We start from the raw sequence: 26120 nt of genomic DNA, 5'->3' as shown, positions 1-26120 counted from the left end.
GTCCGTGTGAGGTCCGTGTTTTACACGGACCCATTGACTCTATTGGGTCCGTGTAATCCGTGCGCTCCCACGAACACTGACATGTCTCCGTGTTTGGCACACGGAGACACGGTCCGCAAAAAATCAATGACATCTGAACAGATGCATTGATTTTTATGGGTCTACGTGTGTCAGTGTCTCCGGTACGTGAGGAAACTGTCACCTCACGTACCGGAGCCACTGACGTGTGAAACCGGCCTTAGGTGGATGGAATGCAAGTAAAAGACTTGTATCAGCGTGGATCCATGATGTCTAGGCAGTGACTTTCATTTTTCACTAAGTTCAGGAAGTTTGTAGCAGATTTTGTTTTGAAAAGTTTTGAAAACTAAGAAAAAACTTTCTAAGAAATTGTTGTGATTGCATCAAAAATGAAAAATGGAAGCGGAATGTTCTAATACCACTGGACATATCAATAGGAGCATTGCTTAATGCTAGCATTGTAATGGTTGCCCATATTTTTTAAAGGGGTTTTCTAGTACCTAACATAGGCCCATCCTTAAAACTACAATAAGTTTAATAATTTACATGTAACTATATTACCATGCCAGGAATACTAGATTTGCGGACCTATACTAGAAATCATAGGTTTTAGGCCCTGCCCATGAGTAAGTCCAGACTAACAGACACACCCATTATGCAAATAAGAAAATAATGTTATCCGAATGAAAATTTAAAGAAGCTGTCCAACGATCCAAACAATCAAGGAGTCAATATTAAAACTTTATAGAAAGGAAAATTCCTTGACACAGATTTTGTTAAAGGAAATCTGTCAGTAGGATCAACCCTACTAAGCCGTCTATATGGGCATGTAGGTCCTGGAAAGATGAAAAAGTAATACCTTGTTATCTGCGATCTGATGTCTTATTCCATAGAAATCCACATTTTTTTAATATGTAAATGAGCTGTTAAGATCTGTAGGCCAGACATAGATCTCACCGAGAATCTGCCTCCAGAGCTTATTTTAAATAAAGGGGGAATTACCAGTGTGAGACATGTAATGACTGACAGTCTGCTCTCCTGATCTACATGTCTCACACTGGTATTGCCTCATTTAGCTAACAATATATGGTGTTTACAAGAGGATAACTGAAAAACTACCCAACATAGACATCCCCTTAAAATTTATACTTTTATTGTAATGATTAAAATGTCAAAAATCCCAACAAAAACACCTGGGAAAATGTGTGGAAGTTAAAAACAGAGATTGCATATATGAACTATTTGTCTGTTCACCACTATTAGGCAGCAAGGAAATATATCCCACATAGCCACGATCCCACATAGCGTAAACACTGATTTTTTTTTTGTCCACAGCAGTTTTTTTTGTGCAGAAAATTCACTGTGTCGGCGTTTTTTCTGTGTGTTTTTTTCTGCGCAAAATCTGCACTCTTGGCAGAAAAGAAGCACATGTTTTTGGTGCGTTTTTCAGGATCCCAAAGTTCAGCTTTGTTTCCACCACAGAAGCACGAACACAGGTCAGCAATACAAGACATATGCTCATGAAAACAATACACATACAAATGTAACAGCTGAGGGAGGTGAATTGGTCTGGAATAATTTACCCACTGGCAGTGCATTGAGTTTGTAGGAAACTGTTTAACTTTCACACTTTGGTCAGCCATTGAGTTGTGTACAATCTCTCACCTTAGTCAGCCACAGGCATTGGTCAATTTTCCTGGTCACCTTTGTTGGCCAATGTTTACTTTGTACGCATCGCTAATTTAATGAAACTGCACTAATCCAAACTGCCATCTCAGGTAACCAATACAAGATGGTAAACCTGGAAAAATCACACAAATAAATGGGTTCGTTATACACAGGGGTGGATTAAGGGTAGCCAGGGCCCCGGGCTGTTCAGACACTGTGGGCCCCCTGGTCATGTGACGGGGTCATGTGACGGGGTCATCATATACCTGAACCAGATTATTCCAGAAAAATAGTTGCTGTGTGAAACTGTGTGAAACTATAACCTGCCAAACATCCATTGATCTAGTCAATTTACCCTTCAGTTAGGAAGAAAAAACAGAAAAACAAAAAAAAACCCACAATACTATCACCATAAGTGCCAGTATTCACAGGAGATCTGTACTTAGTATGCAGTGTCTGTGTAGAGGTAATACAGTGATCACCGGTGACATTATACACAGGACCTCTGTATATAGTATACAGTGTATAGTGTCAGTGTATAGGTAACACTGACTCACCAGTGATGTCTCTAGGTGAAGTCCTTCATCTTTCATCCCGCCATCACTTCATCCAGCCAGGACTCTGCAGGAAATAACACAGTTATCTCGAGCTCCGCTTGCAGAACACATTACTTAATTTTTCCCAACTTCTACATTACACCACATGAAGAAAAAGAGGCAACATAGTGTCACTCTACACAGTAACAGGACCGCCCCCCCATTTAAAACAGTATCCTCAAAAAATAAAATAGATACATCACGGCAGTAATAATATCCCTTAATTAGCCCCTATGGTAATAATAATATTGCCCATCCTGGCCCCGTGTGTCTCATTCCTGGCGTCAGCCATATGTTCTCCCATCCTGCCCTCATGAGTATCCATTCTGCCCCATATGATCTCCCCATCCTGCCCCATCAGTCTCCATCGTATCCTTCCTACCCCATGATCCTGCACGATCTGTCTCCAATCCTGCCCCATGTCTTTCATTCTGCCCCGTGTCTCCAATCATGCCCCGTATCTACATTCTGCCCATGTCTCCAATTCTGCCCCATCTGTCTCCAGTCCTGCCCCCAGTGTGTCCAGCATCTCTGCCCCCAATGTCCAGCATCTCTGCCTCCAGTGTCCAGCATCTCTGCCCCCAGTGTGTCCTGCATTCTGCCCCCAGTGTCCAGCATCTCTGCCCCCAGTGTCCATCATCTCTGCCTCCAGTGTCCAGCATCTCTGCTCCCAATGTGTCCTGCATTCTGCCCCCAGTGTCCAGCATCTCTGCCCCCAGTGTCCAGCATCTCTGCTCCCAATGTCCAGCATCTCTGCCCCCAGTGTCCAGCATCCCTGCCCCCAATGTGTCCAGCATCCCTGCCCCCAATGTGTCCAGCATCCTGCCCCCAGTGTGTCCAGCATCCTGCCCCAGTGTGTCCAGCATCCTGCCTCCAATGTGTCCAGCATCTCTGCCCCCAATGTGTCCAGCATCTCTGCCCCCAATGTGTCCAGCATCTCTGCCCCCAATGTGTCCAGCATCCTGCCCTAGTGTGTCCAGCATCCTGCCCCCAATGTGTCCAGCATCTCTGCCCCCAATGTGTCCAGCATCCTGCCCTAGTGTGTCCAGCATTTTGCCCCCAGTGTATCCAGCAATCTGCCCCAGTGTCTCCAGCATATTGCCCCCAGTGTGTCCAGCAATCTGCCCCAGTGTCTCAAGCATATTACCCCAAGTGTGTCCAGCATTCTGCCCCAGTGTGTCCAGCATATTGCCCCAGTGTCTTTAGCATATTGCCCCCAGTGTGTCCAGCATTCTGCCCCAGTGTGTCCAGCATATTGCCCCCAGTTTGTCCAGCATTCTGCCCCCCAGTGTGTCCTGCATCTCTGCCCCCAGTTTGTCCAGCATTCTGCCCCCAGTGGGTCCAGCATCCTGCCCCCAGTGTGTACAGCATCCTGACCCCAGTGTGTCCAGCCTATTGCCCCCAGTGTCTCCAGCATCCTACCCCCAGTGTCTCCAGCATCCTGCCCCCAGTGTCTCCAGCATCCTGCCCCCAATGTCCAGCATCTCTGCCCCCAATGTGTCCAGCATCCTGCCCCCAGTGTGTCCAGCCTATTGCCCCCAGTGTGTCCAGCATATTGCCCCCAGTGTGTCCAGCATCCTGCCCCCAGTGTGTCCAGCATCCTGCCCCCAGTGTGTCCAGCATCCTGCCCCCAGTGTGTCCAGCATATTGCCCCCAGTGTCTCCAGCATATTGCCCCCGGTGTCTCCAGCATATTGCCCCCAGTGTGTCCAGCAATCTACCCCAGTGTGTCCAGCATTCTGCCCCAGTGTGTCCAGCATATTGCCCCCAGTGTGTCCAGCATTCTGCCCCAGTGTCTCCAGCATATTGCCCCTATTGTGTCCAGCATATTGCCCCAGTGTCTCCAGCATATTGCCCCCAGTGTGTCCAGCATTCTGCCCCAGTGTCTCCAGCATATTGCCCCGTGTGTCCAGCATTCTGCCCCAGTGTGTCCAGCATATTGCCCCAGTGTGTCCACCATATTGCCCCAGTGTGTCCAGTATATTGCCCCCAGTGTGTCCAGCATTCTGCCCCAGTGTGTCCAGCATTCTGCCCCAGTGTGTCCAGCATATTGCCCCCAGTGTGTCCAGCATATTGCCCCCAGTGTGTCCAGCATTCTGCCCCCAGTGTGTCCAGCATTCTGCCCCAGTGTGTCCAGCATATTGCCCCCAGTGTGTCCAGCATTCTGCCCCAGTGTCTCCAGCATATTGCCCCCAGTGTGTCCAGCATCCTGCCCCCAGTGTGTCCAGCATATTGCCCCCAGTGTCTCCAGCATATTGCCCCCTGTGTGTCCAGCATTCTGCCCCAGTGTGTCCAGCATATTGCCCCAGTGTCTCCAGCATATTGCCCCCTGTGTGTCCAGCATTCTGCCCCAGTGTGTCCAGCATATTGCCCCAGTGTCTCCAGCATATTGCCCCCTGTGTGTCCAGCATTCTGCCCCAGTGTGTCCAGCATATTGCCCCCAGTGTGTCCAGCATATTGCCCCCAGTGTGTCCAGCATATTGCCCCCAGTGTGTCCAGCATATTGCCCCCAGTGTGTCCACCATTCTGCCCCCAGTGTGTCCTGCATCTCTGCCCCCAGTGTGTCCAGCATTCTGCCCCCCAGTGTGTCCAGCATCCTGCCCCAGTGTGTCCAGCATATTGCCCCCAATGTGTCCAGCATATTGCCCCCAGTGTCCAGCATACTGGCCCGGGCCCCCCGGATTGCCGTTCGCAATAAAAAAAAACAAAAAAACAAGTTCTTCTCACCTGTCCGCGCTCCTTCGGCGAAGCAGCTCCCTCCAGCAGCGTGCACTCGCCGGCGACTGACAATGACATCAGACGCCGGCGACGTGTGCGCTGCGGCTGACGTCAGCTGCCAGCCTCCAATTGGCTGGCAGCTGTTAACTATAGCGTTAAACTGCCGCAGCGCCGGTAGGGGCCCGGTGAGCAGATGAGACGGGTTCCGATGCGGGTCCCCTCTGCCCACCAGGCCCATACGCCAGTCAGGGCAGTAATGCCCTGATGGCGGCGGTCAATCTGAGCGGTTGCCCAGGGCCCCACCACACCACTGGGCCCTGGGCTACTGCCCAGATTGACCTTATTATAATCCGCCACTGGTTATACAGCTGTACTTGCTTTTTTCATTACCCTTTGCTTTCAATGGGTGAAAAACGCTGATAAAACGCTGAAAGAAGCGAAATGCTCTATATCCAAAAAAAACATGCAAAGCACAAAATACCGATGACAAAAAAAAAAACAATGTGTGCATGAGATTTCTGAAAACTCATAGGCTTTGCTGACACTGTAAAATTCAGCTGAAAATTAGCATAAAAAGCTGCAAAAAATGCCTAGTGTGAACTTAGCCTTACAGCTTAAGCAAAGTGGAAAACTCAGAGCCACTGTGGCTGAATTGTGTTTTTTATGTAATTTTTTTTCTATAGGTTTTTATGGAGAGCTTGAAAAATGCGTGTAAAAATCGAATCTTTTCTACAGTAAAAAAAAATCACATTTCAAATAAGATGCGTGAAATCTGCACACACATAACCTGCATTAAAAAAGATGAAAACGCAACAAAAATGCAATAATTAGAACAGATTGCTAGTACCAGAGACATAACTATAATAGGCGGAAGGGGTTGCAATTGCACCTGGGCCCTGGAGACTGAGGGGCCCCAAAGGTCACTTTGCTCCCTGTGAAATGACTATTACTATTAAAGACCTGCGTTGAGGACATAGCCTCTGGGAGGGGGGACACAGCCAGGACTCCAGATTGATACATTTTCCCTCCCTGATATTTTGTAACAAAATGTGAAGATTCCACTGAAACATAAAATAAAATTGTTATCATTCACTGACAACTAGCAGAGATCCTGAATGTGTCAAAGGATTGAACATCAGTTATTATCTTTTCACGCTAGATTGGCAATTGTAAGAATGTCACGGTGATGTCCCTTCGGTCGAACAAGCTGGAGTTTCTCCCTGAAGAAATTGGCCAAATGCAGAAACTGAGAGTCCTGAATCTGAGTGATAACAGGTACCGTCATAATGTGCTCATTAAATAGCGCACAAGGGGAATTAAACCACCATCGTGAAGGCCTGAGTGCATCTGAGCAGTTCATCCCATCCTCAACCACATTTCGGGATTTTGGCAATTAACCACTCATTCTTCATTTTGTGCTGTGACATTAGGATGCCCCTTCTCTTAAATGAGTCCCATTACAAAAAAAATGTGAACACTGAACTTCCAGATTGGAGCGATTCTCCCCCAGCATTGTTCCAAGTTGAGACTTTAGCAATATAGTAATATCATCACAAGAAGAATTAATGCAATACAATCTCAGAAAATATACATCTTTATTGATACTTAATTAAATAAGACTAAATACAAAAACAGAGTATTCCTAAAATGATGGGCCAGTACACGCATAGTATGTGAGTATAAATGAGTGCTGAAATACTCTGGTCTATCAGCTACATGAAAAGACCGTCCAAAGAAGACCTGTGTCTACCTATAGAGGCGGACTGTACTTACATCTAGTGACGTATCCAACAGGGGAAATGTGTGTAACCCAGTCCAAGAACCCCTACGCGCGTTTCACCCGCCGCTTCATCAGGGGGCACCACGCTGCATATAGCTCAGTGCCGTACTGTGTGTAGCTCACTGCCGTGATGTATGTAGCTCAGTCCCACGCTATATGTAGCTCAGTCCCATGCTGTATGTAGCTCAGTCTCATGCTGCATATAGCTCACTGCCGTGATGTATGTAGCTCAGTCCCATGCTGTATGTAGCTCAGTCCCATGCTGTATGTAGCTCAGTCCCATGGTGTATGTAGCTCATTGCCGTGATGTATGTAGCTCAGTCCCACGCTATATGTAGCTCAGTCCCATGCTGTATGTAGCTCAGTCCCATGCTGTATGTAGCTCAGTCCCATGCTGCATATAGCTCACTGCCGTGATGTATGTAGCTCAGTCCCACGCTATATGTAGCTCAGTCCCATGCTGTATGTAGCTCAGTCCCATGCTGTATGCAGCTCAGTGCCGTGCTGTATGTAGCTCAGTCCCATGCTGTATGTAGCTCAGTCCCATGCTGCATATAGCTCACTGCCGTGATGTATGTAGCTCAGTCCCACGCTATATGTAGCTCAGTCCCACGCTATATGTAGCTCAGTCCCATGCTGTATGTAGCTCAGTCCCATGCTGCATATAGCCCAGTGCCGTGATGTATGTAGCTCAGTCCCATGCTGTATGTAGCTCAGTCCCATGGTGTATGTAGCTCAGTCCCATGGTGTATGTAGCTCATTGCCGTGATGTATGTAGCTCAGTCCCACGCTGTATGTAGCTCAGTCCCATGCTGTATGTAGCTCAGTCCCATGCTGTATGTAGCTCAGTCCCATGCTGTATGCAGCTCAGTCCCATGCTGTATGTAGCTCAGTCCCATGCTGTATGTAGCTCAGTCCCATGCTGTATGTAGCTCAGTCCCATGCTGCATATAGCTCAGTGCCGTGATGTATGTAGCTCAGTCCCATGCTGTATGTAGCTCAGCCCCATGGTGTATGTAGCTCAGTCCCATGGTGTATGTAGCTCATTGCCGTGATGTATGTACCTCAGTCCCACGCTGTATGTAGCTCAGTCCCATGGTGTATGTAGCTCATTGCCGTGATGTATGTAGCTCAGTCCCATGCTGTATGTAGCTCAGTCCCATGGTGTATGTAGCTCAGTCCCATGGTGTATGTAGCTCATTGCCGTGATGTATGTACCTCAGTCCCATGGTGTATGTAGCTCATTGCCGTGATGTATGTAGCTCAGTCCCATGCTGTATGTAGCTCAGTCCCATGGTGTATGTAGCTCAGTCCCATGGTGTATGTAGCTCAGTCCCATGCTGTATGTAGCTCAGTCCCATGGTGTATGTAGCTCATTGCCGTGATGTATGTAGCTCAGTCCCATGGTGTATGTAGCTCAGTCCCATGCTGTATGTAGCTCAGTGCCGTGATGTATGTAGCTCAGTCCCACGCTGTATGTAGCTCAGTCCCATGCTGTATGTAGCTCAGTGCCGTGCTGTATGTAGCTCAGTCCCATGCTGTATGTAGCTCAGTCCCATGCTGTATGTAGCTCAGTCCCATGGTGTATGTAGCTCAGTCCCATGCTGTATGTAGCTCAGTGCCGTGATGTATGTAGCTCAGTCCCATGCTGTATGTAGCTCAGTGCCGTGATGTATGTAGCTCAGTCCCATGCTGTATGCAGCTCAGTGCCGTGCTGTATGTAGCTCAGTCCCATGCTGTATGTAGCTCAGCGCTGTATCCTATCAATGTTGGGGTTAAAGGGGAGAGACACTGATATTAAATATGCCATTATATACTTGGTGTGCAACCTGTCAGGTTCTTTTGTCTTTCTCTGGAGGCCACATTCTTGCCATTGACTATAATGGGCCATCTATGCAGCCTCCAGTGGAAGAGTGAGGTGGTCTGACTTTAATGGCAGAGGACAGCGACCTTTTGATGATGGGCATAGTGACCGCTTTAAGAGTTATGCTCATGCTTCAAGGTGGTTTCAGAACCAGTATGTGGAGCAATGACCCCAATGTATTCCATGAGCATAAGTTCTCCTATCCCTCAGTAATTTTATTTTTGGGATTTTCATTTTCAGGTTAAAGAATTTGCCCTTCAGCTTTACGAAACTTAAAGAACTTGCTGCTCTGTGGCTTTCTGACAATCAGGTAAAGGATTCATGTATTTATGAGGAGACATATAGGATACAGATATAGATCAGGATATATAAGATAAGGATATAGATGAGGGTATATAAGATACAGATATAGATGAGGGTATATATAGGATACAAGTATAGATGAGGGTATATATAGGATACAAGTATAGATGAGGGTATATAGGATACAGCTATAGATGATAGTATATAGGATACGGATATAGATTAGGATATATAGGATACAGATATCTATGAAAGTACAGTGGGTACGGAAAGTATTCAGACCCCTTTAAATTTTTCACTCTTTGTTTCATTGCAGCCATTTGGTAAATTCAAAAACGTTCATTTTTTTTCTCATTAATGTACACTCCGCACCCCATCTTGACTGATAAAAAACAGAAATGTAGACATTTTTGCAAATTTAATTAAAAAAAACAAACTGAAATATCCCATGGTCATTAGTATTCAGACCCTTTGCTCAGACACTCATATTTAAGTCACATGCTGTCCATTTCCTTGTGATCCTCCCTGAGATGGTTCTCCTCCTTCACTGGAGGCCAGCTATGTGTAATTAGACTGATAGGACTTGATTTGGAAAGGCGCACACCTGTCTATATAAGACCTCACAGCTCACAGTGCATGTCAGACCAAATGAGAATCATGAGGTCAAAGGAACTGGCCAAGGAGCTCAGAGACAGAATTGTGGCAAGGCACAGATCTGGCCAAGGTTACAACAGAATTTCTGCAGTACTCAAGGCTCCTAAGAGCACAGTGGCCTCCGCAATCCTTAAATGGAAGAAGTTTGGGACCACCAGAAGTCTTCCTAGACCCGGCCGTCCAGCTAAACTGAGCAGTTGTGGGAGAAGAACCTTGGTGAGAGAGGTAAAGAAGAACCCCAAGATCACTGTGGCTGAGCTCCAGAGTGCAGTAGGGAGATGGGAGAAAGTTCCACAAGTCAATTATCACTGCAGCCTCCACCAGTCAGGCCTTTATAACAGAGTGGCCCGACGGAAGCCTCTCCTCAGTGCAAGACATATGAAAGCCCGCATAGAGTTTGCTAAAAACCATATGAAGGACTCCCAGTCTATGAGAAATAAGATTCTCTGGTCTGATGAGACGAAGATAGACCTTTTTGGTGATAATTCTAAGCAGTATGTGTGGAGAAAACCAGGCACTGCTCATGACCTGTCCAATACAATCCCAACAGTGAAACATGGTGGAGGCAGCATCATGCTATGGGGGTGTTTTTCAGCTGCAGGGATAGGATGACTGGTTGTCATTGAAGGAAACATGAATGTGGCCAAGTACAGAGATATCCTGGATGAAAACCTCTTCCAGAGTGCTCTGGACCTCAGACTTGGCCGAAGGTTCACGTTCCAACAAGGCAATGACCCTAAGCACACAGCTAAAATAGCAAATGCGCGGCTTCAGAACAACTCTGTCACTATTCTTGACTGGCCCAGCCAGAGCCCTGACCTAAACCCAACTGAGCATCTCTGGAGAGACCTGAAAATGGCGTCCACCAACGTTCGTTATCCAACCTGACGGAACTGGAGAGGATCTGCAAGGAAGAATGGCCGAGGATCCCCAAATCCGGGGGTGAAAAACTTGTTGCATCATTCCCAAGAAGACTCATGGATGCACTAGCTCAAAAGGAGCTTCTCCTCAACACTGAGCAAAGGGTCTGAAGACTTATGACCATGTGAGATTTCAGTTTTACATTTTTAATATATTTGCAAAAATTACTACGTTTCTGTTTTTTTCAGTCAAGATGGGGTGCAGAGTGTACAGTAATGAGAAAAAATTAACTTTTTGATTGTACCAAATGGCTGCAATGAAACATGAAACAAAAGAGTGAAAAATGTCAAGGGGTCTGAATACTTTCCATACCCACTGTATATAGGATACAAATATAGATGAGGGTATATAGGATACAAATATAGATGAGGGTGTATAGGATACAGATATGGATGAGAATATATAGGATAGAGGTTATAGAAGATATAGATATATATGAGTATATATATAGGACACAGTAGCCACTTTAACATGTTGTGGGGACATCTATTAATTCACTCAGTTTGCCAAGTCATTATATTGGTGAGATGCCATCTCCATATTATAACTTAATCATGTTTTGTGCTCTGCTATCTAGCGCTTTATCGGATAATATTAGCAACTATGGGCCATTTTTAATTGAGAATTAAAGGGAATCTATCAGTAGTATTTTTATTATATAATCTGAGAGCAGCATGATATAGGGGCTGTGACCCTGATTCCAGTGATGGGTGACTTGCTGGTCTGAATACTGTTTTTTCAGCTGCAGAACTAGCAGTGCTCAGAATGCTAAGCTGTGTATAACCCCGCCCACATAACTGATTTGCAGCTTCCTGTCTACACTGTGCATAGGCAGAAAGCTGCTCATCAGTGGTGGGTATGGGGTTACACAGAGCAGTTGACTACGAGGCACCTAGTAAGCAGCACACAGCCCAGTAAGTGACACATCGCTGTGATCAGGGTCTCTGCCCCTACATCGTACTGCTCTCAGATTATATAGCAAAAACCTGCTGACAGATTCCAATTTATTTGGCTGTAGGAAAGAAATGGAAATGCTTTAGAAGTGAAAGTAGCAAATAACTTATTCTTCTTTTCCTTCCAGTCCAAAGCTCTCATCCCTCTACAGACGGAGGCTCATCCTGACACCAAGCAGAGAGTATTAACTAATTACATGTTCCCGCAGCAGCCACGTGGGGATGAAGGTAAGGATTTCTACAGCTGCCAATTTTCAACTTTGTGGTATTGTGGGGCAAAGTTTTGAAACTTTTCAATATACTCTGTTACGATTCCTACTTCATTTTTAAGATCTCTGCTTCCTTCTGGTGAATGAAAAATTTGTTTTCATCCAAAGGCTGAAAAAACTTGTTGTGACTAGTAGTAAGTGAGCTTACTCGGATAAAAAAAATGCTTGAATCGCCACGGCTGCATGTCTCGGGCTGTTACATAGCTACAACACCTGCAAGGATTGTCTGCTTGTTAGGCATTCCCTACATATGTTGCGGTTGTCGAACAGCTGCGAGACATGCAGCCACAGCGACTCAAGCATTTTTTTTTTCGAACATTTCATGAAAATACTTGATTAGGACACGAGCATGCTCAGATAACGCTTTAGGGCTCATTCCCACTTCCGATCAAATTGGACGAATGCAATCCGATAAAAAAATCAGATTGCATTCGGACCAATGTTATTTTATCATTATGTGTTAATCTGCGTTTTTTTCCAGCTCGGATCGGATCACGATCGGAGTGGAAAAAAGTCGCAGCATGCTGCGATTGTAATCGGAAATCAGATCGCATCCCTCAATAGAAGTCAATGGGTTCGAGAAGAAAATCGCACAGCACTTCTTGGACCATGCGAGTGCTGTCCAATTTTTACACACCGATCACATTTGAAAAGCCGGCAATTCATCTGCCGCGTACAGTAAAATCACAGAGTGACAGGTTAGAATAGAATATATAGAATAGATATATACACATAGGATAGATGGATATATAGATGTAAGTGACACACATATGTATCTATATTACATAGATAGATAGAGAGATGGAAGAAAAGCCGGCAATTCAGCAGTTGCGTAGTGTAAAATCACAGCAGGAGCCGACAGGATAGAATAGATGGATTACATACAGTATATACACATATAATAGGTAGATATATAGATGTCAGTGACAAATACAATTAGTGCAGTGTGTGTGCAAATTACTGTACATGTATTTTATTAATAAAAGATTATTTTTCAGAAAAAAATGGCGTGGGCTCACGCATAATATTCTTATCCAGCAGAGGGAAAGCCGACAGCTGGGGGCTGATGTTTATAGCTTGGGAAGGGGGTAATACCCAGGGAACTTCCCAGACTATTAATATCAGCTCATAGCTGTATAGTTAGCCTTTACTGGCTTTCATTCTATCTATCTAATATATCTATATATATGTTTTGAATAATATTTCCTTTGAAAACGATGTGTAAATGACATAGAGAACTGCTGTATGTAAAAGCTCGTTAAATTTGCATTGCAGTCGGATAGCAATCACACTGTATTCGGATGTAAATCGGATCCTTGGTGTGAAAAATCGGATTGCACTCGCACGAAAAACGCATGACACTCGCATTACGCTCGTCTGACTTTGCAGGAACAAAATCTGACCGATTCTAAAATCGCAAGTGTGACTCCAGCCGTATACAAGCACGCTCGCTCGTCACTAGTTGGGACCTAATATTTCTCATAAATAAGATTTTGCTGCAGTGTTTTGCATTCTGAGCTTTACATTCACACAAACCAAGGACCAATATTTCTCGTTAATTTTTTAATCCCATGGGAATAATGTGATACAATCTGTATCCATATGTTGCTGACTAAAATTAATCCGCGAGGTTAAGAACTGACTGAGGGTAATGATGTAAACATATGGTAGGAACTGTTTCTTTTTTTTTCCATCTAGTGTTTCGCTGGTAATTGGGCCAGCAAAGGTTGGGAGACTGCAATCTGTTTTTGACAGCAGTAATCATTATCTGTCAGTCACATGTGAGAGAGTCAATGTTTGCTTCTAATGCAGATTTCCAGTCTGACAGTGACAGTTTTAACCCCACGCTCTGGGAAGAACAGCGACAGCAAAGGATGACTGTGGCATTTGAGTTTGAAGACAAAAAAGAAGAAGAAGAAGCTCCGGGAAAAGTCAAGGTCAGCTCAAGGTTAAAGCCGACATTAGCAGCCACTGAATGAATGCACTAGTGTTTTATTTGAGATGCAATGAAAAACATGGCTGCTTTCTTCCAGAAACAGCGCCACTTATGTCCACGGGTTGTATGGCATATCAGACCCCATTCAGATAGGCATAACTCACGAACTTGCACAATATTTAGCAGCCAACCATCTTTTTTTGTCTCAAGGCCAGCAATTTTCTCTTTCAATGAACAGACATGTGCTTCATTTATAAATAGGGCACACATTTTCTGTGGCTCCAGCTTTTTATTCTATACAACTAATGACTAATGTAGTTCTCTCTGTAAGAAGTTACCAATGCAACCAAGAAAATCTCAGATTAGCCCATTTCCTAAGCAGAGAGAAGCATGCGCACTGTATAAAGTCTTGGGTTCATACATCACTATTATCATGCGTCTTGCTATGGAAATACGCCACAATATGGAAGTATCTATTGCATTGAACTAACAGCATCAATCTGTGCTTGGATTCCTAGAGTCAGGAGATTCCAGATCTGATGGTGTGCGAAACAAGAAAGGGGGAATAACATTTCCCTGTGTAGTCACAGAACACCGACTACATTTAGAAGTTGTTTCTATCTACAGTACACATGTGTAATTTGTGTGCATATGTGTGCGGTCATAAGTTCAGGTATTGTGTGTGCAGTATGTGTGTATTTCTGTATGGAGTGAGTATGCGGTATGTGTGTAATTTGTGTGCGGTCATAAGTTCAGGTATTGTGTGTGTGCAGTATGTGTGTGTATTTCTGTATGTAGTGAGTGCGAATATATGTGCACAAGTGAGTGCAGGTATTGTGTATGTGTGTGTGCGTTGCTGTATGGAGTGAGTGTGCATGCTCATGTGTAATGAGTTTGCATAACTGAGTGCAAGTATTGTGCGTATGTGCATGCCTAATTGTAGGGTGCGAATGCTTGTGTGTAATGAGTGTGAATATATGTGCATAACTGAGTGCATTTATTGTCTGTCTGTCTGTGTGCGTGCATGCATGCTTGTGTGCTGTGCATTATGTGTATTGTATACATGCGTGAGTGTGCATATGTGTGATTGCATGGTGCCTGCATTGTGTGTTTGTATGTGTTAATATCTGTATGTCGTGAGTATACAGTGTGTGTGCATGAGATTTTGTGTGTGTATGCCTGTATGTAGTGTGTGCTTGCTTGTGTGAATGCACATACTACAAGTATTGCAGGTATTGTGCATTTGTGAGTGTGTGTATGCCTGCATTTAGTCAGTGTGCAGTATATGTACATGCTTTTGTTTAGTGAGTTAGCTTTTATGTGCTTGCATGAGTGCAGAGATTGCGCGTCTGCATGCCTGTATGTAGCGAGTCTGCAGTAAGTGTGCGTGCACTGATTTTGCATGTGTATGCCTGTATGTAGTGAATGTGTAGATTTGTGTATGACACAATAAGTGTGCTTATGCATGCTGAGACATTGAGTCACCTCTCACAGACAAGCCGTGAGATGGGATAGTGAAGGAGCCTGAGGTCAGGAAGCCAGGAGGGTACGTCATAAACAGGAGTAAGAGATAAAGGCGTAGTTAGATGGATTGTCAGAACGAGGTCCAAGGTCAGGTAACGAAAGGTCAATAAAGAGAATGAAAGGCACAGAAAAAAATAAAAGAAACAGTAGCTGAATGTACGTGTGGCACAGGTATGGGAGAAACAGCTCAGTTAAGTAGCTGGGAAATCACCTGGGACAATGAACACCTGGAGTCAGCCAGCACCTCCCCATCTCAGGTTGGATGGCCGAGCTGTCAATCAACACACCGACAGCTCAGCACGCCCCAACGCCAGACTGGATGGCTGAGCTGTCAGTAACTGCATCCCAGACACACTGAGGGGTGGAACTGTGACACATGCACGATGAGGTTCCCTTTATATCGATGTGTACACCTATATATAGTTTGCATATACTCTAAACTGCATGCTGTTTAACAGTAAGTGTAGTGAATGGTAGTAAGTGAGCACTTCATATCAGTATCATTCATAGCCCAGGTGATAGTTTTTGCTGTGGATTGTATGGTAGTATTACCGTAATTATAAATTACAGGGTTGTATTATTTATACACTGCAGGATAGTATTATGTAAACACTGTATAGCAGTGTTACTTATACCCTTAGTGACAGTATTATTTGGGTGTCATATGATAGTATTAATAATACATTGTATAAATAATACAATCATAGAATGTATCAAAGTATTAATTCAGCACATCATGGAGTTATTTATATAGGTGTGGCGGTATTAGTTTAGCACTGTATGTTTCTATTATTTCTGTAGTTGGCTCTGGCATTGTTTTGATGGTATTACATGAATGATGTATGGTATTAGTACGTTAGCACTATATGGCACCTTTTTTGGCACATTGTACGGACAGCATTGTTTGCACATTGAGAATTATGGACATTGTTTGGTGCTCCTGGGCTGGAATATGGCATTGTACCGCACTATTACTGATATGACTGATACCCTTTCGATCCCATTGTTTTTCAGAAGAACCAAGAGTGTTCTGCGGAATAATATTCCAACTTTATTAGTTTACAAAGCTCTCCACAATGCTGCACTGTCATCTCCACTCTTATCAGCCTACCCAACCACCCAAAACTTTCATCCTCTCTTTCTACAGGACTTCTCCTGTGCTGCATCCATTCATTGGTACTCACTGCCCCAGCCCAGACCATTTGTTTCTTACAGTCTCAGTTTTACGCTTGCCTTTAATACGTATTGTCACATAACCATAATCTGTGGGCCGTCTACAAGCCGGCCTGCTCACTCTAGATCAGAGTTGGCCCCATGACCGCGTATCGCCAATACAGGGTCCTCTCCGTAGGTAATCTTCCGCCCCAACTACCCTGCCCCCCCTAAACAACTCTGCTTGCCCACCCTAGAAATTCAAACAAACACATTAATTTCTTTGGATAATTTGGCCACAGCAGCCACTTTTATTAAACAATTACATGAATAACAACATGTATACCATTGCAAATGTAAAAAACCTTGAGGGGAGGGTTTTTGGAGCTAAAAAATATGGCTCATAATAGGCATGAAGCCACCACAAAATTTTTAACCAAAAACACTTATTTACCCTCAGCCGTAACCACCAGCTCGAGGGCACCATGTAACCCGATTTCGGGCAAACAAACCCCAAAGCTCCCGAGGTAAACTCCCCGTCCAGAGCCCGTAACAAAAGCCAGATCAACCCCATAAGCATCATCACCAACTCCAAGAACCCCGCCACACACGAACAGCCCTGACCACCTCAGGCTCGTGAGTGCCCCACCACCGCCATAGCTCTTTCGACTCCTTCCTGTAAACCGAGCGCCCACAAATCCAAACCAATGTCATTGAGATGCACTCTGTCCTCCCTCCAAAAATTACCGATCCCGGACTCCAGTTCAAAATGTCTCACGGCAATACCCCCGTTCCGAGACACAAAGCTCGCTACCGCCCTATTCAGCTTCACCCTGGCCCTATTAATCCCTTTATGAGAACGAGCCTCCCGCCACGTCCGCCGCGGCACAATGTCTGACCAAACCGTCAGTACACCAGGAAAAGATACCCACAGTCTCAAGAAATCGAAACGGATATCCCGAATCAATTCCCTCACTGGTTTTGCTCCTAAATCATATCCTCCAAGATGAACAACCACGATGTCCGGGGATCGATCCAAATGGGCGGAGCGGGAAAATTCCGACAACAAACTACGCCACAACATACCCCGAAAACCCAACCATCTAATGACCACGGCATCCCTACCAAAACCTAATTGCCTACCATTCGGCCTAGCATCAGCCCGGAGAGCACCCCAGTAAACGAATGAATGTCCAACAATCCAAGCCAAGAGGGGGGTCCGACCTGGAAAACATAACAACAATTAACACCACGCCATAACTTGCCCCAGTACCGTTGACTCAATGCCGAACATAAGACAGATAACGATTCGAACTCCATCTGCCTATTCTTTTAATCACCTCCGGCCCCAAGCCCAATCCATCGGCTTCGGACGCGGCCCCAATTCTAAATGAGTGAGACTCGAAATTACCCGGGTTAACCCCCAGAAATCCCAGACCTTTTTTCAATATGGCCAGAAATTGAAAACGCGACAAAAAAATCCCCTTTTTGGTGCAACAATCTGCCACAGATGCGAAGGACATTCTGCTCCTGTAGCCTCCGAATCTGGTGCCAACTCCCGGAATCGTTCCCACTGCAAATGAGACAAAGCATTGGCTATAGAATTTTGAACACCTGGCACGTGCACCGCCGAAATCCATGCATTCAAATCCAGGCACTTCAACACCAATTCCCTGACCAGCCTGATCACCGGGGGGGAGGAAGAAGACAGGCTGGTAATAACTGACACCACGCTCGAGTTATCACAGTGAAAACGTACGCGCCGGTCCCTAAAAATGTCGCCCCGATAAACACCGACACCACAATTGTCGTACGGCAATCTGCACTCCATTCTTCCGGAATCAATAAGAATCCCTAGAAAACTCAAAACCGTGCAGGGGCCCTCAGTTTTATCCTGCGCCAAAGGAACACCGAACTGTCCAGCCACCCATTCCATGGTAGCCAGTAGATGTCCACATACTGCAGAATCTGGTGGACCTACAAACAAAAAATCATCGAAGTAATGAATGACCGAAGGAACATCAGAAACGTCTCTAACAACCCATTCCAAAAAAGTACTGAAAGTCTCGAACAACGAACAAGAGATCGAACAGCCCATAGGCAAACACCTGTCTAAATAAAACCCCCATCCCAACAGCAACCTAATAAAGGAATGCTCTCCGGGTGCACCGGCAGGAGCCTAAAAGCTGACTCAATGTCTGTTTCGCCAACAAGGCCCCGGCCCCATACCTACGCACCCACTGCCCTGCCGCATCAAATGACGTGTATACAACGGAGCACAATTCCTCCACGATCCCATCATTCACAGAGCATCCCTTGGGATATGACAGATGTTGAATTAGACGAAACTTATTCGGCTCCTTCTTGGGTACCACTCCCAACGGGGAAACAATTACCCCTGCCATTGGCAAAAAACTAAACGGCCCCGCCATTCTTCCCATCTCAACCTCTTTTGCCAACTTAGCCGTAATAACATCCGCATGCAAACTTGCTGACCTCAAATTTTTCATAGAAAAGGGGACCACATGAGTCAGGTGAGGAATCTTAAAACCTTCAAAAAAACCATCCCTAATAACCTCCGCCTTTTGACGGTCCGGGTATCTATTTAGATAGGGGGCCATCTTTTGAAGCCTCACTCGCGTCACCCCCTTGGCCGCCACCCACTGGTGGCTTGCCTCTCGATTTTTTAAAACACTTAGATGCCCCATGCGAGGCCCCGTTACAATGGGAGCACACGTGTTTAAACTTGCAGGTATTGCCATACTTGCACTGGCCGTCATTAAATTGCCAACACGTACCCGTTTTTTCTTTTGCACCCTGTGACCCCTGTCCTCCTCCCCCTTGTCCTCACTGCTGACTGCTACCCCCCCGCCCCCTTGAAAGGACTGCCCATACCGCATCGGGGCCATCACCATCAACCACAATCCAATGTCCTTTTGATTCCATTTTATCTCGGGCCTAACCGCCTTTCGCTGCCTAAACTGCTCGTCGTAGCGCAGCCAAGCCTGGCCCCCGTAAGTACGATGTTCTTCCCCAATGGCATCAAAATAACAAAAAAGACCCGAGCAATTTTCTGGGGATTTCTCTCCTATCACACTTGCCATAATAGCAAAAGCCTGCTGCCAGTTTACGAACGTCTGAGGAATCAGACGCCAACGTCTCTCTTCCTCCTCTTCTTTTTTGCTATCATCTTTCTTTCCTTTGTCCAAGTTAAATTTTTCCAAAGGAAGGAGAGAGAAAATCTCCACGTATTCATGCTTCCCATTTTTTTCTTTCACCTCTTTCTTCAAATGGGCCCCCAGCGGACCCTTAAAACACATGTAGACCTCCCCTTTTGCCCTATCGTCTAACTTCACCGCATCACTCTTCCCTGTTTCAGTTTGCACCGACACCGACACCCCAGCCGCCGGAGCCGGTGAAGCGCCACCAGACCTCGCTATGTTGCCAGCCCCCCCCCGCTCCGCAACCAGAATCTGTCAACCAAGCCCCTGCGGGCGATGTTCCCACACTATCCACCACCCCATCATCCAATCTCCTCAAAATATGCGACATACCCACCAAAAGCTTTCTAACGCCCGGAAATCCCGAGCTACCATCCCCACCCCGCTCCGCTAACCCCACCACACCCGGCACCGGAAAAAGACTAGACATATACTCACGGGGCTGCGCAGGTGCTGTGTCCCCACCAGCCGTGCCTCCTGAATCCCGCTGCTCTCCCTTGTCACGATGATCGCTCCCGGATCCGGAGTCGTCGCTTCCACTCTGCTGCCCCAGGCCCGCGCCCCTGGCCTCCACGTCACCAGAGGGACCGAGACTGGCGAAACTGACCGATCCCTCGACCTCCTGCTGGATCTCGACCTGGCAACCTCCGGTGGTCCTCTGCGCCCTTCAGCCGGACTGGCCCCGCTGGCTGCTGCTCCCGCGGCGTGACCGCTGCATTCGTCCTGCCCGTCACCCTGCTCTGCCGACCTGCTCCCGAGCCAGGTGCACCATGTGAACGTGGTCCCGGTGCGCCCGCCGCTGCACCACCAGCCTCCAAGCTCCGTGCCGCTGCCGTCCCTGCTGGGCTCATCCCTTGCACCGTCGCTGGCACCGCCGCTTGCGCTGCTCCACGGCGGGTCCTGGATATACTCCCGGGCGCTGAAGCCCGTCGCGCCCGAGACTAAGCCTGACTTCCGGTGCGGCCCCGGCATCCGGCCGTGCCTGCACTATCCTCGCCGCGCCCCGTTGCCTCGTGCCGGCAGAGCCGCCGGGTAGATTCCTGCCGGAGGGGGGAGCGGGTGAGGTTGCTGCGCCGCATCCCACAGCCCCCGCAGGGTCCCGGGAGGGGCTCCACGGCCTGCGCCTGCCGCGCGGTGTCACTTCGGGGGACAGTCTCTCGGGCGGCCTCGTCCTCCTGGTCCTGCTGCCCCGGCTCCTGCTGTCTCCGAGCAGCCCAGTGAGCTGCTCCTCCAGCCATCCGGCCCTCCTGGACCGTGCTGCGCGACCAAGCTGTCCACTTTGGCCATGGTGAGTACGCTGTGGCAGCAGGTCTTCTCTCTTCCTGTGGCCCCGCAATAATGATCCCTTCCCGCACTTTTCCCTAGCCCCCGCCTCCTTGTCCCAACAAAACGCCCCCTCCCATTCATAATCCCACCAATCCCGGGACAATGCCTATTTAGTTTTAAAATTCTCCACTCCTCCTCCTGGCAACGCAGTCATGTGGGGCTTCCTTCTAGCTGCGCCCATTACAGCCCCCCGCTATATATCTGGTTGACAGATTCACTTTATTCATAACCCCCTTGCTAAAACAAGGATCTTTTTCCCTGAAAATATTGCGCTTAATATCATTCCTCCCGTTCCATCTAGATTGTAAGCTCCTATGGACAGGCAACATTCCATGATATTGGAGACTTTACCAAACTTTTGTTGAAACTTTTTGGAATATTTTCATTAAAAGTTTTCAAATCCTTTTTTTTAAGTTGGATTATACTTTTATATTTTTACTAAAAAAATGAAAAAAGTCTCATTTAGATATCAACATGCAATGTCACGTCACTCTTAACATTTCTTAATTTCTCAAGTGTATCTCAGGCAATCTGTCTCGGCACACACTTCTCATGTGTCTCTTCTTAAATTAATCTGAGGATTTTGTGACTTATTTTTCAATGCTTCATGTGGAATACATTCTGGTGGAGTGATGAGCGATGTACATCTGCCATACTTCGAAGACCTTAATGATTATCATTGCTGATGCTGCACCTGTCAGAACTGAAATGATCAATTAGGAAGTCCTTCACTATCAATAGATAATGGGGGAATTAATTAGGACCGCCGTTTTATGCGCTGGAGTTTGGACTCTTTAGACAAGCTGATAATCAGGAACGACTTGTAAATATGCAATTATTCGTTCGTCAGGTGATTGGATCATTTGTACCAATATGGAATCATCATTCTCAGCAGCAGGTCAATCTCTGGCCAGCTATTAAATGACCATGCATCGGCTTGTACATAGCCAATCAGGATCAGCAGTCGTTTAATGGCCATGTTGGCTCATCTAAATAGGCGCCAAATTCATTAAGAGGCCAACTTCTCTTAAGCAGCTTGATGCATCTTTCAGCCGCCCGTGTGCCAAAGACAGAAATATCCACCAGTCATAGACTACGCGGCTATAATTTACGCCAATGTTGTGATGCCTGTCATGATCTCTGCAGGCAGAGATCATAGCAAGCCTATAGAGGGACAAGCTCTCGGAAGATGGAACTATACTGACCATGAACTAAGCCTGCCGCGCAACTAGAAATAGCCAGGTAGCATTTCCTATTTATCGCTAGATGCCCAGCTCTGGCCTAAGACCTAAATAGCTAGCAGAGGGAAATATAAGACCTGGCTCACCTCTAGAGAAATATTCCAAAGAAGACAGTAGCCCCCCACATATAATGACGGTGAGTTCAGATGAAACAACAAACGCAGCAGGAAAATAGTCTTAGCAAATTTGAGGTCCGCTTACTAGATAGCAGAAGACAGATAGTATACTTTCATGGTCAGCAGAAAAACACTAACAAAACACCATCCAGAGATTACCTTAAACTCTGGCATTAACTCATAACGCCAGAGTAGCAATCCCTGATCAACGAGAGCTTTCCAGACACAGTAACAAAACTTCAGCTGTGAACTGGAACAAATAGGCAAAACAAAACATGGACAAAAGTCCAACTTATCTAGTAGTTGTCTAGAAGCAGGAACAAGCACTGAGAGGCATCAGATAACATTGTTGACCGGCAAGAAACCACCAGAGAAATGAGCTTAAATAGCGACACCCACTACTGATGGAACCAGGTGAAACAGGAAAGAGGATGACAAGTCCAATTCCACAAGCGGCCACCGGGGGAGCCCAGAATCAAAATTCACAACAGTACCCCCCCCTCAAGGAGGGGGCACCGAACCCTCACCAGATCCACCAGGGCGACCAGGATGAGCCCTATGGAAGGCACGAACAAGATCAGAAGCATGAACATCAGATGCATTGACCCAAGAATTATCCTCCTGGCCGTAACCCTTCCAGTTGACCAGATACTGGAGTCTCCGTCTGGAAACACGAGAGTCCAAAATTTTCTCCACAACGTACTCCAACTCACCCTCAACCAACACCGGAGCAGGAGGCTCAACTGAAGGTACAACAGGTACCTCATACCTGCGCAATAACGACCGATGAAAAACGTTATGAATGGAAAAGGACGCAGGGAGGTCCAAACGGAAAGAAACAGGATTAAGAATCTCCAATATTCTATAAGGGCCGATGAACCGAGGTTTAAACTTAGGAGAAGAGACCCTCATAGGGACAAAACGAGAAGACAACCACACCAAATCTCCAACACAAAGCCGAGAACCAACACGACGATGACGGTTGGCAAAACGCTGAGTCTTCTCCTGGGACAACTTCAAATTGTCCATAACCTGCCCCCAGATGTGATGCAATCTCTCCACCACCGCATCCACTCCAGGACAATCCGAGGATTCCACCTGACCGGAGGAAAATCGAGGGTGAAACCCCGAATTACAGAAAAACGGGGACACCAAGGTGGAAGAGCTGGCCCGATTATTGAGGGCGAACTCTGCCAATGGCAAAAAAGCAACCCAATCATCCTGGTCAGCAGAGACAAAACACCTCAGATATGTCTCAAGGGTCTGATTAGTCCGCTCGGTCTGGCCATTAGTCTGAGGGTGAAAAGCAGATGAAAAAGACAAATCTATGCCCATCCTAGCACAGAATGCCCGCCAAAATCTAGACACAAATTGAGTACCTCTGTCAGAAACAATATTCTCAGGAATACCGTGCAATCGGACAACATTCTGAAAAAACAGAGGAACCAACTCAGAAGAAGAAGGCAACTTGGGCAGAGGAACCAAATGGACCATTTTAGAGAAACGGTCACAGACCACCCAGATGACAGACATCTTCTGGGAAACAGGCAGATCTGAAATAAAATCCATCGAGATGTGTGTCCAAGGCCTCTTAGGAATAGGCAAGGGCAACAGCAGTCCGCTAGCCCGAGAACTACAAGACTTGGCCCGAGCACAAACGTCACATGACTGCACAAAGACTCGCACATCTCGTGACAGGGAAGGCCACCAGAAGGATCTTGCCACCAAATCCCTGGTACCAAAAATTCCGGGATGACCTGCCAATGCAGAAGAATGTACCTCAGAGATGACTCTGCTGGTCCAATCATCCGGAACAAACAGTCTATCAGGCGGACAACGATCCGGTCTATCCGCCTGAAACTCTTGCAAGGACCGCCGCAGATCAGGAGAAACGGCCGACAAAATTACTCCCTCCCTAAGGATACCTGTGGGTTCAGAATTACCAGGAGAGTCCGGGTCAAAACTCCTAGAAAGGGCATCTGCCTTAACATTCTTAGAACCCGGTAGGTATGACACCACAAAATTAAAGCGAGAAAAAAACAAAGACCAGCGCGCCTGTCTAGGATTCAGGCGTCTGGCAGTCTCAAGATAAATCAAATTTTTGTGGTCAGTCAATACCACCACCTGATGCCTAGCCCCCTCGAGCCAATGGCGCCACTCCTCAAACGCCCACTTCATGGCCAAAAGCTCCCGATTCCCAACATCATAATTCCGCTCTGCGGGCGAAAATTTGCGAGAAAAGAAGGCACAAGGCCTAATGACGGAGCAGTCGGAACCTTTCTGCGACAACACTGCCCCAGCTCCGATCTCCGAAGCGTCAACCTCAACCTGAAAAGGCAGATTCACATCAGGCTGACGCAACACAGGGGCAGAGGCAAAACGGCGCTTAAGCTCCTGAAAGGCCTCTACAGCATGAGGGGACCAATTAGCAACATCAGCGCCTTGTCTGGTCAAATCAGTCAGTGGTTTAACGACATCCGAAAAACCAGCAATAAATCGGCGGTAAAAGTTGGCAAAGCCCAAAAATCTCTGAAGACCCTTAAGAGAGGAGGGCTGAGTCCAGTCACAAATAGCTTGCACCTTGACGGGATCCATCTCAATGGAAGAGGGAGAAAAAATATACCCCAAAAAGGAAATTTTCTGGACCCCAAAAACGCACTTAGACCCCTTCACACATAAAGAATTAGACCGCAGAACCTGAAAAACTCTCCTGACCTGCTGGACATGAAAGTCCCAGTCATCAGAAAAAATCAGAATATCATCCAGATATATTATCATAAATTTATCCAGAAAATCGCGGAAAATATCATGCATAAAAGACTGGAAAACTGAAGGGGCATTAGAAAGACCAAAAGGCATGACCAAATACTCAAAGTGGCCCTCGGGCGTATTAAATGCGGTCTTCCACTCATCCCCCTGCCTGATCCGCACCAAATTATACGCCCCACGAAGATCAATTTTAGAGAACCACTTAGCACCCTCTATACGAGCAAACAAATCAGTAAGCAATGGCAATGGGTATTGATACTTAACAGTGATCTTATTCAGAAGCCGATAATCAATACATGGTCTCAAAGAGCCGTCTTTTTTTGAGACAAAGAAAAACCCAGCTCCCAAGGGAGAAGAAGATGGACGAATATGTCCCTTTTCCAAAGACTCCTTTATATATTCCCGCATAGCAGCATGTTCCGGCACAGACAGATTAAACAAACGACCCTTTGGATATTTACAACCCGGTATCAAATCTATGGCACAATCGCACTCACGGTGCGGAGGTAACGACCCAAGCTTGGGTTCGTCAAAGACGTCTTGATAATCAGAGAGGAACTCAGGGACTTCAGAGGGAATGGACGACGAAATAGAAACCAAAGGTAAGTCCCCATGAATACCCTTACATCCCCAGCTCAACACAGACATTGCTCTCCAGTCCAAGACTGGGTTGTGAGACTGCAACCATGGCAATCCCAGCACCAAATCGTCATGTAAATTATACAGCACCAGGAAACGAATAATCTCCTGGTGATCCGGATTGATACGCATGGTTACTTGTGTCCAGTATTGTGGTTTATTATTAGCCAATGGGGTGGAGTCAATCCCCTTCAGAGGAATAAGAGTCTCCAAAGGCTCTAAATCAAAACCACAACGATTGGCAAAGGACCAATCCATAAGACTCAGAGCGGCGCCAGAGTCAACATAGGCGTCCGTGGCAATGGATGACAAAGAGCAAATCAGGGTTACAGACAAAATAAACTTAGACTGAATGGTGCCAATGGAAACAGACTTATCAAGCTTCTTTGTACGCCTAGAGCATGCTGATATAACATGAGTAGAATCCCCACAATAGAAACACAATCCATTCTT

At 46.4% G+C, this 26120-nt stretch overlaps 1 protein-coding gene across 17 annotated transcripts in view; it reads left to right on the top strand.

Annotated features, from left to right (window-relative positions):
• LRRC7 (leucine rich repeat containing 7) overlaps positions 1-26120 on the top strand; it is a 358992-nt gene that overhangs the window by 269818 nt on the left and 63054 nt on the right. For all 17 annotated transcript variants that reach the window (XM_077276763.1, XM_077276762.1, XM_077276750.1 and 14 more), the window contains 4 exons: positions 6159-6274; positions 8884-8953; positions 11603-11702; positions 13556-13680. In XM_077276763.1, coding sequence (XP_077132878.1) covers positions 6159-6274; positions 8884-8953; positions 11603-11702; positions 13556-13680 — 411 coding nt within the window. The remainder of the gene's footprint in view (positions 1-6158; positions 6275-8883; positions 8954-11602; positions 11703-13555; positions 13681-26120) is intronic.

The sequence above is a fragment of the Ranitomeya variabilis genome, chromosome 8, assembly GCF_051348905.1.
Source record: "Ranitomeya variabilis isolate aRanVar5 chromosome 8, aRanVar5.hap1, whole genome shotgun sequence".
Lineage (NCBI taxonomy): Eukaryota > Metazoa > Chordata > Amphibia > Anura > Dendrobatidae > Ranitomeya > Ranitomeya variabilis.
The sequence above is the reverse complement of the archived record's forward strand: the minus strand, read 5'-3'. Positions and strand labels throughout refer to the sequence as shown.